The 19,373-nt window shown below is 43.3% G+C and overlaps 1 protein-coding gene across 1 annotated transcript in view; it reads right to left on the bottom strand.

Annotated features, from left to right (window-relative positions):
• Positions 1–19,165, bottom strand: part of LOC8051066 (cadherin-87A) — a 60,979-nt gene extending 41,814 nt beyond the window's left edge. Inside the window, exons 1-15 of the mRNA XM_029967816.4 lie at positions 19,123–19,165; positions 18,882–18,956; positions 16,943–17,076; positions 16,338–16,406; positions 15,302–15,391; positions 14,760–14,858; positions 14,519–14,653; positions 13,964–14,077; positions 13,624–13,702; positions 13,441–13,553; positions 11,994–12,191; positions 9,416–9,571; positions 3,792–3,956; positions 3,635–3,708; positions 2,369–2,636 (exon numbers count right to left, since the gene is read on the bottom strand). Coding sequence (XP_029823676.4) covers positions 2,369–2,636; positions 3,635–3,708; positions 3,792–3,956; positions 9,416–9,571; positions 11,994–12,191; positions 13,441–13,553; positions 13,624–13,702; positions 13,964–14,077; positions 14,519–14,653; positions 14,760–14,858; positions 15,302–15,391; positions 16,338–16,406; positions 16,943–17,076; positions 18,882–18,956; positions 19,123–19,165 — 1,812 coding nt within the window. The remainder of the gene's footprint in view (positions 1–2,368; positions 2,637–3,634; positions 3,709–3,791; positions 3,957–9,415; positions 9,572–11,993; positions 12,192–13,440; positions 13,554–13,623; positions 13,703–13,963; positions 14,078–14,518; positions 14,654–14,759; positions 14,859–15,301; positions 15,392–16,337; positions 16,407–16,942; positions 17,077–18,881; positions 18,957–19,122) is intronic.
• Between the last annotated feature and the right edge of the window lie 208 nt (positions 19,166–19,373).

The raw sequence follows: 19,373 nt of genomic DNA, 5'->3' as shown, positions 1-19,373 counted from the left end.
CTGGAATACCCATCGACTGTACCTGATCAATACGCTGTAGAGGCAGTTCAGAACAGAGCTGCTCGCTTCATTTCATCCACTTATGACTTTTCTTTCAGTGTCTCGGCGCTAAAAACTGAACTAACCATGTCCTCTTTGCAGCTTCGCAGGAAAGTCTCTCAGCTGTGCCTTATTCACAAAATCTACTACCACATTCCCGACCTCAAAACCACTTTGTTATTACCTTTCGACCGAACATCTTCTCGCCTCAACAACGTCTGCACCATCAAACACACTTCTGGCTCTACGAACGCTTTCAATTGGTCATTCCTTTCTCAAGCCATCAGCCACTGGAACAGTCCCCCATCCTCCATTGTCACCATCTTGGACCCTGCTGATTTCTCCTCTGCAGTAAAACTACACCTTTCTTGGCCCATGTGATGGTGTGCGGGGCTAGGCAGATCAGTGAAAACACTTACGCAGAGCGCTTGCCAGGCCAGACTTGTACGTAGTTCAACTACTTTACTCAAGTTACTGTAGTTTAACTACTTTTCTGGGTAGTTTAGTAACTTTTAATTACATTTCTATTCTAGTAATCAGTAGTTTACTTTAACTACTTTTCCGAGTGACTTCCACTCAAATTACAAATTACTTTCTAATTTTAGTGGTTGTTTTGCCTATCAACAGAGAACAGAGGTCGGAAGGTCAGCTGATATTTGCAGAGGGGGAAGCATGCGTAGTAGAAAAGGGGGGGATGGGAAGGAAGAAAGTGATTTAGATAGTCCAAAAAACCCCAAAATTTTTAACGAGCCCCCCACTGCAACAACACTGCTACGAGGCGCGGGGAGCGAACAGACATGACGCAAGAGAGGTCGAGTAACTGTGGGATTAGCTCCGAATAGTGGCGTTTCTTTGTATTCCGAAGCTCAAGGAGACTTGACGCATTTGAAGAAAGGGCTTGTCCCCGCTTCTCTCCAATGTAGGAATTCTTGCCCACTACAGGAGGTGCACACACTGCTCCTTTTACGGTGCAGGCGATAGAACCCCTAACAACGACGCTCACGCCGGATGGGCTGCTCGTGTATCACTCGAAGCGCGTTAACCCACCCCCGCGCCTGCGTTCACGCCGCTTCGCGGTGACGGTGTGCGGCTGCTAATTACAAATCTATTAACCCACCTAGCCCCCCTAACCCCCGAACACGCCGCTTTGCGGCGTCCGGTCGGCAACCCAAGCCCCGCTGCCCCCCATGCACTTCCGTAAAAAGAGTCGATACGATTTAGTTTAGCGATGTTTCGTCAACAACATTCGTTTTTTTAGTGTTAATGGTAAAAAAAGAAATGTAAATATCGCCAAATGCCTCGACAAAACAAAATGTTCGAGAAAAAAAATAAAAAGAGGTAAGCCGGCCCACACCATAAATAGAACCCGGGTCTGACACGTATGAGACAGACATCTCACCACTAAGTTACGCTACCTCTTCGGAAACTCGCATTGCATCCGCTGCCTATGTTGACGGCGGCAGCGCCTATCTCCAAGCAAGCAAGCAAAACTTTATTTTGTGTAAGGGCCTACGTCCTGGTCTGGACGGCCCGTCCGGCCCATGTCTCGCGGATGGATTCCGTAAGGTTACCGTGTAGCCTCGTTCGTGGAGCAAGGCTTTACGAACCAGCCAATCCGGCGTGCGTGAGCACCGTTGCTAGGGTTTGTATCGCCTGCGCGTTAAAAATATGCCCGCGCGGGTCGGGGGGCAGTGCCCTTGGTATTCCTTGGGCGTCGCCGGCCTGTGTCTGCTCTGCCCAGTGGCGGCCGTTTCAGGGGGGGGCAAAACGCATGCCTTGCCCCCCCACTTTGAGAACTGGGGGGGCAAGTGCCCCCCTTGCCCCCCCGGTTGGTACGCCCATGCCCTGGGAACATTACCGAAATGAGTGCATGCAGCATATTACACTGGTTCTCATCTGACCTTTAAAGTCTTATATATACTAACAACACGTTGCTTTGAACAAGTTCAACATTGGAACAAATCGCCGTCCTTAGGGCGTCTTATTTACTAAACGCTAGCGGGAGAACCCAGTCTCTCAGATTAACAAGGGGTGTAAATATCCTAATTTTTTTTTTTCAGTTAGAGAAATCGAAGAATCACTATTTTTATATTAAGCCGAAATAACGCACGAAGCTGGTTTTACGGTCTACACGTGGCCTATAGTCGGTTAAGCACAAACCATCTCTCGCAACCACTTGCATTAAGTACAGGCTATTTTATGCAGGATTTTCAATCTCTCGTATATGAGGTTGTGTACTTTGTTTCGGAAACTCTGGAAAGGGGGGGGGGGGGGGGGGCTTATGGATGCGTTGGGTGTGTACCTAAATCACTGTACTGGCAGTAATTACCTGAACTCTAAGAGGAGGATCAAATCGAACATCGCCCTCATCGATAACGGCGGAGTAGAGATGCTGTTCGAACACCGGAGGGTTGTCATTCGCGTCTTTGAGCATGATGGTTAGAGGCACGACCGCACTCTGACCCCTTCCTCTGTCGTCTGTCGCTTGATAAGACAGGAAGTAGGAGGACCTCGCCTCGAAGTCCAGACAGTTTCCCCTTCCGGGGGTCTCACAAGGGGCGACGGTCACCACACCCGAGGTTGGATTGACGTAGAACCTGGAGGATGGAAGAAACAAACAATAAGGGTGTGCCTAAAACTCGAGTCGGCGCTATTGAATGCTGCAACATTAAGCTGGAGGTGGGGGCTTTGTTAATGTAAAGTAGTGAAAGCACCAAAGGTAGGTTGGAGACGACAAAAATGGGATAAAAGAACAGAAGAGAGGAGAGAGTACTCACTGATTGAAAAATACTGAGAAAAAAAAAAATTAGGCTGATTTTGGGAAAAGAATAGAAAGAGTTGACATCATAAAATTAAGTACACCGTAGGGTCTATTTATTTGAAGACGGAAAGTCTCTTCCCGAAACGTCTCTATTGCTATCAAAATTTCCCTCATCATCTACTATTTTTCGGTGAAATATATTTTAAATTACATTTCTTTTTTGTTAGGAAAGAAAACGGTTATACGACACCTTGTAGTGACGATAAAGCAATAAATGAAAAGTTTTGTCTTTTGTCCCCCTTTTCCAGGGGTTATCTTCGTCACCTTGTAGTGTCGTGGTTAATATTTTATTTTGTAAACACACTGTTTTGTTTACATTATCATATAATTGTACCGATCCAAAGAAAACACATCTCTACTCGTTTTCACCTCAAGAACCATAGGAAAAATATGTCCAGTTCCTCGCGGAGCGTTACTAATTCCCCCCTAGGGAAATTTCCCCTCACGGGGAGAATTAAGGTATGTGTAGGTACATTTTAGATTAGGTATGTGTCATCTTATCAAGACGTATACATGTTTCAGACGCCAAAAGCATCACTTTTGGCGTAAGATCTACTTCACGCCGCGTATAAACGATGCGCGAAACTTCCCTATTTCTTTGGGTGAAAACGAGTATAGTTGTGTCAACAAATACACTTACATAACTAAAGAAAAAAAGTCTGACACAGTTTTTGGGGCTACATAAAATGACCTTTAAGAAAACGTAAATTTCCATCATAAATGCCATTAAGGATAATTAAATAAGTCAGATTTAAAATACGAGGATGATCTTACTTTTCAGCGCCATTCCCGAGCAAAGAGTACATAAGACCACCTTCTCCTTGAGGACCAGTGTCTCTATCCGTGGCCTGAGATTGAAAGGAGTCCGTCTCGTTAATTGAATCCACAAATCTGCAAAGTTTCGCTACAACGAGGCAGGCAATCAGCTTACGGCGATGGTTGTAACAACACTCCCAGGAGAAGCGTCTTCGACGACCGAAGCAGAGTAGCTTTCATGCTCGAAGATCGGGGCATTATCGTTGATGTCTTGAACATTGACTGTCAAAGTAGCCGTGCTAGAGAGCTTGGGATTTGTGAACGCTTCTTCGGCGACAACCTAGAGCGAAAAGAAACAACGCTGGCCACTGAACAACAAAAAAATTTCATTTCAACACCGCCCCCCCCCCCCCCCCCCCCTAAAGATGGTAAATTATATTGAAATGCAACAAAATTCGTAGAAGACAGACGAGTGTCCACTTTTATGGTCGACTCTTTCTGGAACAATCCCGCACTACAGTTTCGTATTTGCAGACAAAATAGCGAACATAATACGCTTATAGGGAGCAGTCCCATTTTTATACATGCTTGTATAAAGTGTCCACTTGACATATATTTAATTTGAAAAAAAAGCTTACTTTTATTGCAATTTATTTATGCTTAGAATGCATGATTAAATAATTCTGGTTGGCTTGTCACAATGATATGACAATCAACAATATGTTTTTAAACCAGCTGGGAGCGTGCAAAAGAAACAAGCTGTGAAAGAAAAGGCAAGCTAGAAATAAAAAAGTTAAGATTCACTTTTTATACTTATAATAGGACACTAACTTCAAAGAACAAGCCGGATCAGAACAAAAGCTGATCTGCAGTGCTAAAGTCAGCCGCACTCTGCTTTTATACAGAAGCTATATAGCGAAAGCCAAATCTATGCTCCATTTCACCTTATGTTGTTCCGCAGAGAAGGCTAGAAGCGCGAGCTCATGGCGTTGGGAGCTGCTCTTGATGCACGGGAGCTTGTGCCGCCGAGATGTGCCCTAGAGAGTAAGGAGCTCGCGCTTGTAGCCTTTCCTGCGGTACATCATAAGGTGAAACAAAGTATAGTCAGCATAAAAAAAAAAAAAAAAAATGTTGTTGTAGTTTTGCTTGATTTTGAGATGGCACTATATGTTTCATTTGGTTTGTGAAACTACCGCCAGAAGACCTTTGTGCAGTAAAAAGTTGCAAATAAAATTAAACTTCGTCATACGAGCTGGAAGCAGCTTACGTCAAGGATAAACCGTGTTGATGTGGCCGTTAAAATCAGCAAAAATTACAAAAAAAAACAGAATTACTGGATGTTTTTGTTCCTTCCTTGCTTGGGCTTGTCATTCCAAAAACGCAGATAGCGACTTATTCCACTTGGATATAAACAAAGTTTAACTCCGTACAAGTAAAGAAAGGAAAAGAAAATGCTTCGCTTTGTGAACGAGTTTCTTCTGTAGCGAGGTGTTTCCTCACTGTTGAAATAAGCTGTGTGTACATGCACTTTGCTTGACCCATTGTTTTCTATGGGTTCTACACAAAATCTCCTGAGCCGACAAAGCAAGTCGAAGCCGAGGCACCCTCACTATTGACACGGAACACAAATAATGCTTCAAACCAACACTGCCAACATCCCTTAGATAAAAAAAAGCGAAGAAGGCCACTGAAGGCAACGCTGCTAGACTAGCTCAGTTACGGAACTATCCACAAAGGCTGCGTGTATGAGCATCACCCCCATCTCTACCCACTGCCCGTTTCCCGTCATTCCAAGCGCCACAGTTTTTTGGGGGACGGCCGCTACGCTCACTGGAGGGTATTGCATAGAATACGTATACTGTTTCGAACAACGTCGTTTTCAAAGCACAGCGTCTATAGATGGCGTTTTACCGTGCTGTACCGAAGACAGTTTTGAAATGAAAATCTAGATGGCGTTTTAAACGAAGGGGAGGTAAGGGGACGTGGACTGAAGGGATTGAGGGGGGAGGGGGGTATCCCTCTCTGCGGGAATTCCGCGACTGGGGTAATCAAGTAACGTTGACTCTTGGGCACAAATTAGAGAATAGTGCTGCGTGAGCGCTGGCTGGAACTCGTGTTCCATTCTTGAACGCAATCTCATAGGATTAGAGGCTGCTTCGTTAAAAAAGAAGAAAGAAGATCCATTGGTGGAATCCTTAGGAAACGCGTTAGCATGGGAAGACAATGGCGCTACTTTCCCAGGGTCTAGTGACTTTAGGCGGTACCGAGTGTGTTCCACTAGCATATGACGCCGTACGCTGCCGCACGTCTGCCCTCACGACCAGCAGACGGTGTGAGGCGACAGAGGCGCACCGGACGTCACGATAGGGAAATATTAGGCTTGCGGACGTGTTCAGCCGAGCAGCCAAGCCGATCCAGTAGTAATGGGCGGGGCCTGTGGACGGGGCCCGGCCCATTACTACTGGACTGGGCATGGCCTAGGTGCCGTCCTGTGGGCGGCACCAAGAGCGGGTGGTGAACTCCACTCAAAATTGTGCCTAGCTTCGTGAATATTGCACAACATGTTTTTTTTTCCCAAATGAACATTAAGCAAAAAAAAAAAAAAAAAAAAACAAAAAAACCCCAAAAAGCGTGTTTCATTTAAACTTTTTAAACTATTGCTATTTTTTTTAAATTTCAGTGTCCTTTTAAGCCTAAGTCCAGCCGTAGCTGAGGCTACCAGGTAACCAATCAACCCGCGTCAAAAGCGCTCGCCATTTGGCCTTTTCTATTTATGATTGGTTCAGTGATGATAGAACGCGTACAGAAATATTACGAACACCATGATCGTGCGCTTTTGACACTGTCTGATTGGTCCCATCAGCTCGTCATGAGCCATCAGACGTAGCGGCATCAGCAATCAGACGTAGCGTCGGCTGCGTCTGGACTTAAGCTGGAACAAGGTATAGTGTGATCCGCAACTTCTAAGGCTTTGGGGGGCTAAGCTCGCCTTCGGCGGGAATCTCTCCGATGCGACGTCACGAGGGAAGGGAGGAGCTTCTTTTGACTCCGCCCCGGCGAGTTTCCCCCTCCTCCTTTTACATTTCCGACCCCCTCGGCGGCGACGAGTTCCCCAGCGTAGCTCCGATTTGTCCCTACGCTCCGCAAGGAAGAGTTTAATTTGATTTAAATCGGGGGATCGGTGGCTAACTGGGCTAGCGCACACCAGCTCGGAGCACGTCGAGCGAAAGGTCCGTTGCAGAACTTAGGATCCTGGGTTCAATCCACACCCCTGCCCTTTTCGATGTTGATGAGCATCGTACCAGAGTGCAGTCGTGTATCAATACTGCGGGATGGACCCTAGGCTAGCGGTTGTACTGCACTGGCTAAATTTCTCATCTACAGCTGGGAGAATCGTCGCCCGTTGAGGCAGACCAAATTTTAAGTGGTATCAACATACACACAGCCCAATTTTTTTTTTAAATTTAAATCGTAGATGTCAAATAAGAATATGTAACAGCACAGATGCTAATTATGCAAACATTGCATGGACATGGGCTAATTGATTAAACATTGTGATGGTTTGCTGCGCCACGTAAATGCAAGAAAAACTTGATAAAGATTTAATCTAAAGCAGAGAATAGGCGAAAAACAACATACAGGAATGGCGGACTAAGAACTGTGTAATTTTTTTCTTATCTTTCTCCCCCCACACCGCCACGCAGCCACAATACGTTTTTTTTTTTTTCTTTTCAAAATAGAATGCACGTGAAGCGAAAGCTCGCGCTGCAGAACTCAGGATCGTGGGTTCCACGAGTGGATTCAATCCCCACCCCTGCCTAGAGCTACGCTGCCATATAGAGTGGCTCTACCCCTGCCCGTGTCGATCTGGATGAGCATCGTACCGGCGTGCGGTCGTGGATCACTACTGCGTGGTGCACGTTAAAGACCCCAAGCTAGCAGTCATACTGCACTGAATAAATTGCTTATCTACAGTGGGTAACAATGTCGCAATGTTCTGGCATGTTCTCCTGCTGTATAAACAAGTAACGGCCAGTTTGTTTTTCAAAATACGGTGTGGAGGGAGAAAGATGAGAAAGAAATTACACAGTTGTTAGTCCGGGCCATTCATGTACATTGCTTTTCTTCTATTATCTGTTTTAGTTTCAATTTTATCAAGTGCTTTTATCTTGCATCTACGCAGCACAGCAAACCATCAAAATAATTGTAAAAGCCTGTAGGTAATGATAAATTGCGTTTCAGATTGCAGATTGCCGTAAAAACATTTCTCTACAGGATTCACTTTGTAGAATTTGTATGTAGGATTCACGACGGGGACGACGGTCCATTCACGGCTCCATCGCCTCAAGCCCGGTTTGCCACGCAGTTCATCACACAGCTACCTTACCACGCCTTTCGAGAGGCGATAGTGTTGTTGAAAATCAACGTCGTCCATGTCAAACACAATTGGCGTGGCTTAAATAGCTACGTCGATGGCGAAACACGAACAAATACGCTGCCATTTTGGACGCTTCTCCCTCATCTCGCGCCCAACTCGCCCAAACTCGCCTAGGTAGGAGCCGGCAAGCTTTTCCTATCCGCGGCGGCTTTTGCCACGTCACAATGACGTCACAGCATCTCGCCGCGAGTTCCGAATATGCCACTCTCCGACCGCCTCAAACCCTCCGTTCTGACGTCACGATCTAGGGAGTGACGGCGCGTGTCGTCATGCACGGCGCCGACCAATCGCGGCAATCGGCGAGTTTGGCGGAGTACTCGCCTCGACCTCGCCGCGCCGAGCTTAGCACCCCAGAACTCACGTTCATGCATGGATTTCACTCTCCTGCGAATCGGGGTCAAATGAAGCACGACTTCGAGTTTAATCTCGACACGACGGCTGAAACTTATGGCAAGTAAAGTAGGGGGAAAGGGGGGTGCTTTGTATTTCGAGGTAATAGAAGTAAGGCCTTTATACTCTACTTTGCTTACTTTTTACATGAATGTGCAATATTCGCCAAGCATATACGGAACACGCGAACCGTGTCTTATCTAATGAGAGTGGTGTCCTAGCGGCAGGGAAGAACTGGTTCATGACGTAGCGCTCAGTGAAACAGCCCGAGCTGAGAAGGCAGCTGGCTCAAGGCCGAAACTGCGGCTGTAAACAAAAATGCCAACTGAGTGGCGATCTACGCTTTCCGCCGCCCCTTCGCACTACGCTGCAACACGTGGCTGCTAAAATCGCCTGTCATTGGATGGTTTCGTTTATTGGGAATGTAATGCCTACCGATTGAGCCGTTCAATTACTGATGATTTCGACAGCTTCCTAAACGTCTTTGTGTAAGCAAGTGTCTATAAGAGTGTACAGGTTGCTGCCCACAAAAATTGCTCCGGTGTTTATGGCGCAGTCGCGATTTCGGTTTTCAGCGAGCCCCGCTCGGGCTTTTCCACTGAACACTACATCATGGAGCTGTTCTTCGGCTGCCACCAGGATGGCTAAGACACTGTTCGCATGCTCCGCACAGAAGTCGCTATGTATGGGCGCAGCCATAACTAACCTTCAATTTTTGTTTGCTTTCAATGCATTTGCTTCATCTCATTATCATTGTCGTCCGAGAGTTTATTGACCTTTTAGACGCCATAGTGTTCTTGTCCCCAACGCAGTCCTTGTGTGAATTCGTCATAAGTGATTTCAGTGGCGGAGCATCTCGGTGAGACAACCAGTTATGGCGGCTGTCTTCTGGCACGCGGGAAAAGGGACTACGTTTGGCGAGCACTGTACCTACATTCCATAACAAAAGTAAAAAAAAAAGTGCTTCTTACCAACAGGATAAACTTTCTTTGGTTGGGGTTTTCGTAATCCAAGGGCCCCTTGATTATCCGGATGCTGACAGACGTCGAGCCAGTGGCGATGGTCGGTTCCACGGCGAACATGCCAGAGGCGTCCATCAGACCAATGTTGAAGACGGAATTGGAACCCTGCGAAAAGAAGGCAGGTATTTGTCGACTTCGTTCCGATCACAAAGCGCGTCGGCCATTTGTCCCTGTCTTATCAAAACCTCTCTGTGCTTTTCATTATACATAGGTGTCAGGCAAGCCTTGTTCGAACCTATGCGCTTTTGTTGCATAACTGTAATCAACTCGACGTCAGCGAGTCGAGAAATGGTTGCTCTATCAGCTTTTCTTAAAGATGACGCATATATGTATGAGAAGTAAATTAAAGAAAGGTTCAAAGCATATTTTAAACGAACCCATCGAACAATGGCTGAGGTGCCACTGTTTTAGAAGGTTGTAAACCAGCATATTGCTGCAGCTATAACGCCTAGTTTCTCAAACGAGAAAAAAAGGAAGACTCAATTAATATTTATTCCGCGCGTAATAAACACCAGCTAGAATATTCAAGGCCCGTGGACAGCCTCCTCCACCTCCACGTAACGCCATCACCAGCTTGGCAATCAGGTTCGAGCCCGACGACCAGAGTCCCTGAGCCCTATACCCCTTGAGAATCGAAATCTAAATTGTTAGGTATTACGAGAGTTTGTTTGTAGGTAATAAGCTATTAAGAAACCCTCAGCTTCCAAGGACGACTGTTAGTCGCCTACCGCCAAACACGTTCCTGACGAGAGTGATTCGTTCTTGCTTGCCGAACGAGACAATAGGCGATTTAGTAGAGTCAGGCTCGTTCAGTGGCCGGTTCCTGAATGAAGTCGAGCGATAGGCCGGCGTTTTGGTCCTCGCGCGAAAGATTAGTTTTAACTCCGATAAAAACAGTAGCTATAAAGAACTGCAGCCACTGCAAAATTCGTATCCATAAAAGTTTTTTTTTTTTTTTTATCCTTCTTCCTGGACAAGTAAACACACAGTGGAATTCCCGACTCTGACGACCAAATACATACACCTGGAAGTAGTGGATGCGTAGCAACGGTCACACAATTTTTGTTCGTTTAGTTATTTCCCCTGCCAGCACTGTCCTAGGAGTCTTTGCGGGTCTACCTTTCTTTCTTGGGTTGTATCACCGAGATCAGCCTGCGCAACCTGTTTTCATCCACCAGGACGACGTAAAGCCCGACAAAACTGGGCTTGAGAACCAAGCCGTGACAAAAGGAGGACGCTATGCACAAACGATTCTCTCCTTCTGCCGTCTAGGCTGAAAGATTACGTGAGACTTCGCGGGAGGATCGCTACCAGGTCACCTCGCTCCGTCTAGCCGTCTAGCCCACTGTGATATGCGAAGAGTGGTGCACGTGGAACATGACGCAACGGGAAAAGTTGAATGCTCGTTGACCTCGTTCGTGTACGCATCTCTCTTTTCCCGAGTTTATTGGCGTTTTGAGTTCTAGAGTGGTACACGGCCTGTGGGTCATGTCAGAACATCTTGGTTTACACATTGTATATCAAAATGTGGGAGAGACCAAACCTTTCTTTAATGTTATAAAATTAGCCGGATAAGTTGGCCTTTGATATGTACCAGTATATTTTTGGGTTAGTGCCGGGAATAATTTTTTTTTTTTAGGAATTAGTAATTTTTTGTTAGACACGCTACACGTTGGGGCCTTGACCAAACAAAATATTACCAGCTAAAAAAAATCATATTTAGTAGATATAAATAACAATAGACCCTTTTTGAAACCCCATCAAGCAACATTGGCGGTCGCCATTTTTGGGGGCGCGAAGCATGTGATTGGATCTGGTCCTCACCGAACGCTCACGTCACGTAAACTTTGTGTCCCATACGAGGTGAGCCGAGTTCGCGCCGAAGTACGTGTCCAGACGATGGCGGACTCTGATAATTTCCGAAGCAATTTCTAGAGGGCGCGCCCTTTTGAAAAGGGTATATTCTATCTGGAAAGTGCTTACGGAAACAATAAAAAAATGCCGACATGTGAAAAAAAAGAAAGAGTTACCAAAAATGGTATAGAATACCTCGACATTCATTGCATGTATCCTTTTTTTTTTATTTGAACGACTATAGTTTTTTTATTTCAATTTCTCCGGGATCGATAAAAATAGTGATAAAATATTCGCTTATAGAACGCTTTTTATAAAATTACTCCGCAAAAAAAAAATAGCCTCAAATTAAACTAACAATGCTAAAAAAAGAAAGAAAAAAGAAAGATACAATGATTTAAAGAGTTTCAAAACTGTCGGATGTTGGGCCGGCAGTACATAAATACCGGTATCAGTTTTGCAACCTATATTTACTTGGCTACGCCCAGTAAGGTTTCGTGGACATAGATACATTGATCTCGTGCTTGTTCAGGAGAAAGAGAGAGAGAGAGAGAAAGAGAGGAAGTTGTCTCTCGCCTGCCTGAGATAAAACAGGCCTACCGAATACCGAGCATGGATGGATCTAACATTGTGCCGGGAGTCGGGTAAGGGTTAATAATTGAAGCTTCCTTACGGCGTCCGTGTCTTGAACAAAGATGTCGAGGTTCGGCAGGGGGCTGCCAACCGGGATGTTCTCGTTAACGTTCACGCTGTAACTGGGACTGCTGAACGTGGGCGCTTCGTCGTTCACGTCTCGGACGGTAATCGCCAGTGCTGCGACCGTCGAGGAGCCCGGTAAATCGAGGATGGTGTCTCCGTCCATCTCGGACGCCTAGAGGGAGGTAAAATAAGCAGAGAGGTCATCATCGGCGCGCGTGTGATCAACATCTGTAACATGCTGTCGAGACACTGCTTTTTTAGGATCAAGCAAATTGATTGACCAACGAAACAGCTCACAGGCCTCGCGTGCACGTTCATGTTCATCACGTAAAATAAACAAATAAACAGAGGTGCTCGTATACGATATAGGACACGTATGAATACAAGCGCACTTACCAAATCGAACACAAGAGCTGATCTTACCTTAGTTTTGCTGGGAACGTACTTAAGCACTGTCATTATTAAATTAGCGTCAAATGCAAACGCCAATAATAAAAAAAGAAAGAAAGTTTTCATGTTTTTTTGTATGCGGGCCCAACTCTGGGAAGTGCAGCCCCATCTTTGGTGACACCTGTGTCATGGGCCAATACAAAACAAAAACGGCCAGAGAAATTCACGAAACCCACCACGACAATTGTTGTGTAAGCGCACCCTCTTTGTCCTTGTCTGGTAAAAAAAATTCTACTAGTTGAAGAACCAATGACGCTGGCATTTGAGGGGGGGGGGGGGGGGGGGGGGTTTAGACCATATCTTTGTGTTCTGCCAAGTGTGCCTGCTTTTATATTTTTAAAATTCTGTCATCGAAATATATTATTCAGTTGAAAATTACGTCGCGTCCTGTCCAGTTCTCCCTTCGTTTTCGTCCATGTTCTTTTGGCGTATTACACCATGATGCTTTTTAATACGAAATTCTCTTGGTGGATTTGGAGCGATCCAAAAGCGCTCCACGCTTGCGTTTTTAGCGCGGTAGATAAGGGCGCGCGCTTGCATGCTCAAGGAGATACCAACAAAAAATCGCGCTGAAACCGCTCCAAATATACACCTTGCTGTATTTTCACACTTGATACTTTATACATAAAGTATAAAGTTTTATACTTTATTTCAGCCGTGCTTATTGATAAGATCTCTAAATGTTGTATTTCTCCTGCTTATGAGTCTGGCGTTTGTGTGTGCGATGCTTAGATGTGCAGTTATTGATCTTACTTGAAAACTTTCTTGAACTGTTGTATTTCTCCCGATTATGCATTTGGATTTTGTGTGTGTTAAACATTATGTGCAGTTGTTCGTATTTAGAACATCTCAAAATGTTGCCCTCCTCCCCCCCCCCCCCCCCCCCCCCTTCGGATTACGCAGTGTCCTTTACGAGAGGGTCTGTATGATATTTAAATAAATAAATAAATAAGGATTGAGTTTTCACTCACCTTTATTTTGACCGTGACGACGCCGTTGGACGACCCCAACTTCTCTTTGTCCAGCAAGCTCGCAGTTGTTAGGACGCCCGTGTTTTTGTTAATGGCGAAGAAGTTCTCAGGATCTAAAAACCGGAGAGGGTCATATCAATGACGTCGCCGCGGCCCACAGGCCAAAGCAGCGGTAGATCTTACTTGTAACCAATGAGTAGTGAATCTTTCTTGGGATTCCACGGTCCCCGTCCGTAGCTTTCACGGTCATGACATAAGTTCCCTGTAATATAGGAGACATGCACCATGAAGATGATCCTAACTCATAAAGTTGTTTATTAATTAATATATGTTCCGTTATAGACTCCTGTATGCATTCAAAGAAGCAGCGCTTGTCTGAATGGTATGCAGACATGTGCGGTGCTTAGGTTTTAGAATAGTGACGCGCATGCAGTTATATTACCCACTGCGCGCGCGCGCACACACACACACACACAGACAGACACACATATATATATAAAGTAAAAAGGGGGTTGATATTTACCACAGGCACATCTTCGCTGACCACTGAAGACATGGATCCGAGAAAAACTGGCGGTCGATTTTGGACATCGGTCACTTTGACAACGACGGCTGTTGTGGTGTTAAACATTCCGTCCTAAAAAAAATAAAAATAAATCAGGCGCTACATGGGAGACCTGCCAGGCGCCTTCAGTAGAAAAACGAAAAACAAAAACTATCCCAGAAGACGGTATAGAAAAATAAATCCAGGTATTAGACAAACTCTAAGAGCGTGTTTATAATACAAAAAAGAGTACGCATAAATAAAATAAATAAAATAAAACAAGACAAAAGACGGCAGGAGCGCCCTTATTTTTTTATTATTATTCGTACGTGCTTAAAGCTTGGAATTAGAAGAAGACACAAGGAAAAAATACGTTTAAAAATGAATAGCGAATTGATCTCCAAAGCTTGGTATCGAAAAATAACCATTAAACCATAACAATCGGTATTGAATACGCCGAACGCGGACAGCGTCGGCAGATATACTTATGGAGGCGCTTTTTAATCTCCGTAATAAGAAACAAGACGAACTCACATCAGCAGAAAGTTTCACTTGATACACAGAGCGAATCCCGTAATCCAAAGGTTTTCGCAGAACTAGCGACGCGCTCAGTGCCTGTGGGCTGGATTCTGCCACGACAACTGTGAAGGTATCGCACGTTTCTGGAATCTAGAGCGAAGAAAAAACATGTTTTTGTTGTGGTTGTGATAATCATCACTTTCGTTTTTGTAGGATAGAAAGAAAGAGGAGGGATGTGTGAAATAGGGAATCTTACGTCGTAGTCATGAAGACACTGAACCTGCAGTACATTCCCCACGGCATCGATATCTGTCACTTTGATGCCGTTGAATACTGTGTTCCCAATAGGAGTATCCTGGAATGAAAGACATTCGGTCGTGCAATAAAAATGTATAGTTCAAGCACCGTATAGTTAAAAATAACTATACGGTGTTTGTAACAAGATCTGCGTGCCGCCTAAATATGCAGGGCGAGAAACATACGCGGTGTTATTAATTCCTGAATTTTATGAAAGTGTTTAATTTAATTTATTTGAAAGTGTGCGGAATGACGGTAAGGGGTGTTATAAAAATCTGCCGCTAAGAAATAAAAATATGATAAAATACAATCAGCAAGTCATCTATGCTATTATGGTAACCACAATACAGCCATCTTAAATAATATTTGATCTTTATTTTAAAATTTCATAACATGTGCTCGCACGTATTCTGCTTTTAATTAAGATAAACTTTCGACACGATTCTGTTAAGAAACAAAAGTGTTGTGTCGGTTTCACAGAACGCATGAAATGAGACTTACCTCGCTGAGTTTCACCTCGTAAGGCACGTTCTCAAACCGAGGAACGTTGTCGTTCACATCGAGAACTATAACGCTCACAGGAACCTTGACCTGCGGAAGTACAATTTTTCAAGGTTTACTGAATATATCTTTGAGAGCGATGTATCTCCTAACGAATTCAGATACCGTAATTTACTTTAGGGGTTTTAATCTCGGATCTATCTCACAAATATTTTTTTTGTTTAAATCATAGTCGAGAAACGAATTCCTGCTCCAAGGGTCTGCCCCAGAACGTACGATATTTTTTAGTGTGCAGCATGGATGAGTTAGCACATGTGTTTCTGGGTGGTGTCAATATCATATTATGCTATATCACGCAATTTAATACGCGTGAACGAGAGGTTTTTCGCTTCAATTGTTATGATAGCCTCTATCAGCACCACCTTCAAACGAGTGTGCAAATGAATGTTGATGCCTCATAATGCTGCAATCAAATATTACTTCGTTTAAATTAGGGACAACTAAATATTGTATAATAATTTTATGGCATGAGATGATTCCGGTTTCTGAACTGTCGGATCTGCTATCTAAAAAAAATAAGAAAAAGAGCTTGTCGAATGAAAAGACCAAAATATGTATTTAGACCCAAACATGAGGGCAGAGATGAGGCACTGAGCACGACTTTTGGGACGCTAATGTCTTGCTCAGGACCACATCGCAGTCTGCATGTGTTTGGTCTAAACGTGTTTTCGGTCTCACCCTTCGCTGAGCTTAACCTGTACAGATTGCAGCGATTGATGTTCCCACTAGTACAACGTGATGGATGCAAAGATGGACGCTAATATGGACGCTAAGATGGACACAAGTACACGGAACTATTTTAAAGCGTGCGGAATAATGTTTAATCTAAGCTACGGCAGTCTGAACCAATATGTCACCACACACGTTGGCAAGAATGGTACTGCTGGCGCTAACAAAGGAGGTTCATGGCGTAGCGATCTGTATGCCAATTGTAGATTGTTCTCAGAATGCTGGAAAATGCATGATTAAAACTTACCAGATTGTTGTCGTGCTGTCCTCCAACTATATCTTCTAGTGTTGCGTAAAACTTCAGGGTGTCTGTGTCCTAAAAACAAAACAAAAAACTGGTACATATAGATTAAATATGTCACGCAAAATTCTTCAGTAGTTTTTTCTTAAAATATGTATGCACTATATAATACTTAGACGACAAACTTGGATAGCAAATTTGATTATTTTAGAGCAAAGCCAAATATATAAACGCGGCCTTTCTATTATATTTTTACGACTTTTTATGTCGGATGTCGGATGTATACACAACTCATCATTCAGTTATTAATACGTAATAAAAAAAAACGTGAAAACATAAAAGTGTCTAAAATACATTTCATAATAAAAAAAAATGTTTAGAGTTTTACGCATATACACGTGTTCCTGCGCACGTCGTTCTCTTTTTTTTTTTGTAATCGTATTCTGAGCATTGCCATTCGCGGGGAGCCTTGTATTGTTTGCCATGGTTGGCTGTCTCCCTGCTCTGCAGTAAAGTTTTTTTTAGAATGTGTTATGAAAATTAGACCACAGGTTTTTCAATGGCTAATGTAAACCATAACTGTCTACGAATACAGAGGGTGAATGGCGCACCTCTCGGTCAATGTTATTTTTTACGGTAACCTCCCCGGTGTCCCTATCTACGGCTAGCAGATTTGTTCCCTCAAGACCGTAATAGACGGGGGAGTTCTCGGGGTCCGATCCTTCCAGGCGAAATACAGACGTCCCTAAAAGAAAAAAAAAAAAAGCAATTGAATGATATAAGAAAGGCATATATTAAGTGTTATTATTCATACTTTGACTCTTGAGAAAAAAAGAAAACAATTCGTGGTTTCACAGAGGCCTAATATTTGTCGTAAAGGCTTAAACAGTACGAGCGAGATGCCTTAAGTGTTGTGAGGGCACCAGGGATGGGCAGAATACATGCAAATATGTATCGAAATAAAAATACCAAATACTTCGTCAAAAATGTATTTAATTACAAATCTAATTACATTTCCAAAAAAGCATTTAAGTACAAGATACAAATACAACCAAATGTATTTGGTCTCCTCCAAATACTTTTCCGAATACATTCCTCAAAATTTGCGTCAGCGACTTCAGGGCACCTGCAACGGGTTTCTGGGTATCTCATTTTAATTTTGCATCGCACACTCGGGAGTTAGTGTGCGAGGCTCTAGTAACGTAATAGAAATATCACAAAAAATGTAATCAGCTTGGACGTAATAGGTGAAAAAAGTACAGAGCTTCAAGCAGCTTTCTTTGTCGATTACATTTTGGTATAGACCAACAAAGAACCGAGACCACCAAGACGCGCAGCACTAGCTAGAGAATTTTTTATTGTTGCAACTCGCTCCAGTTACGGAAATCTGGACGACCGGCGCATTTAGAATGTTCCAGGCAAAAGTATGGATGGAAATCAGGCTGGAAGGCATCACAAGTTGTCACAGGCACTTTTTTAGCCAGCCTACCCGTGAACGTCGATTTCGTCACTATTCTTGCCCTGGACTAGCACCGTAATCACAAAGTCACTAAACGTTGGTGCTTGATTGAGTAACACTGCATTCGGTGCAGAACGCAGTTTTTTTTCTGCTCTGGACAGTGACAATAAATTTGAAGGATGTATTTTCGCCCACAAAATTGTATTTAATTAAAATTGTATTCGAAATACCCACGTTTTAGTATTTAAATACACACGTTAAATACATTACCCAATTTGTAATTAAATACAAATGCAAAGTACACAAAGTATTTTAAATACGTATTTAAAATACTGCCCATCCCTGGAGAGCACAATGCTTTATCGTTTGGCACGTAGCCGATAGGATATATTTGACTGGTTGCAGTAACGAGATAGTCATACTTGATGTTAAAAGCTAAACGCACTCGTCACAACGAACTGTTTAGATAAGTAGAAGAAATGGTCAAAATGCAGGCAAGCCTGTGCATATTAATCATGATGCTGAAACCCCGAGACTGGTAAGTAAATTTAAAGATTAATTAGGAGCTGAGTTTAAAACGAATGTCTGTCACCTTACTTCTGCTCCAGATTATTTATCTTCAAGTTTCCTTCCCATTCACAGGATTTGAACATCATGAGATAACTTGCTCCGCTGGCAGCTAAGATTATTGCTATAAATGTTCCTAAATATTCGAAATAATGTTCACTAAAAATAAGTTATTAATTATGCCTCATAGGAGAATTACAAAAATGCTTATGCCTAATCTGTTTCGCGGAGCACACGGAAAGCCTCTCACTGCGAACTATAGAGGTAAAACTTCCGAAAAGGCGGAGCCAAATACACTTTCAGACAGGGAAACATTATATATATATATATACCAGACATTCAGTATGCCTTCTTTTCAACAGCTTTTTGTCTTTCAGACAAAGTTTCCTGTTGGGGTTAAAACTCATATCTTACTCTCGTGAATAAGTAAGGGGTTACTTTTATATATCTCTTATGGAGTCAGCTGTTTCTAAAGTTCAGGAGCAAAAATTTGAGAACACATGAGTATAAAAACACGTTCGTACCAATAGGAGTATTTTCAGGTATCACAGTTAGGTCGATGGTCTTGGTAAACTTTGGTGGGAGATTGGCGCTTGTCACTGAAAGAGTTAAAAAAAAACAGAACGCAGCAGATTATTTAAGGAGATATAATGGCAACTATAAACTCTTAATTTGTTATGCTAATCGATGATATAAAAATAATATTGGTCTTAAAATAAATAAATTACGGACAAATGATATAAGTAAAATCTCGATGGTACGTACTTTGTAGTGCGGTCAAGATGACAACGAAAGCTGATGGCCCCATGCCTGTGTTCTGAAAAAGACAAAAACAAAACAAAATGAACATTAAGTTGTACATTTTATTAACTTTGCACTTTATCCCAGGCTGCGCACATTGAAAATGTACGGTGGGCAATTAGTATTGCAATCTTGTGAAAACATGTCAATTCTGAAATGTTTTCTTCCATCGTTTTGATTATTTCACTTTTTAAAATTTTAGCGTTGTTTTGATT

The sequence above is a fragment of the Ixodes scapularis genome, unplaced genomic scaffold (genome assembly GCF_016920785.2).
Source record: "Ixodes scapularis isolate PalLabHiFi unplaced genomic scaffold, ASM1692078v2 PGA_scaffold3__209_contigs__length_174095766, whole genome shotgun sequence".
In the NCBI taxonomy this organism is placed as follows: Eukaryota; Metazoa; Arthropoda; class Arachnida; order Ixodida; family Ixodidae; genus Ixodes; species Ixodes scapularis.
The sequence above is the reverse complement of the archived record's forward strand: the minus strand, read 5'-3'. Positions and strand labels throughout refer to the sequence as shown.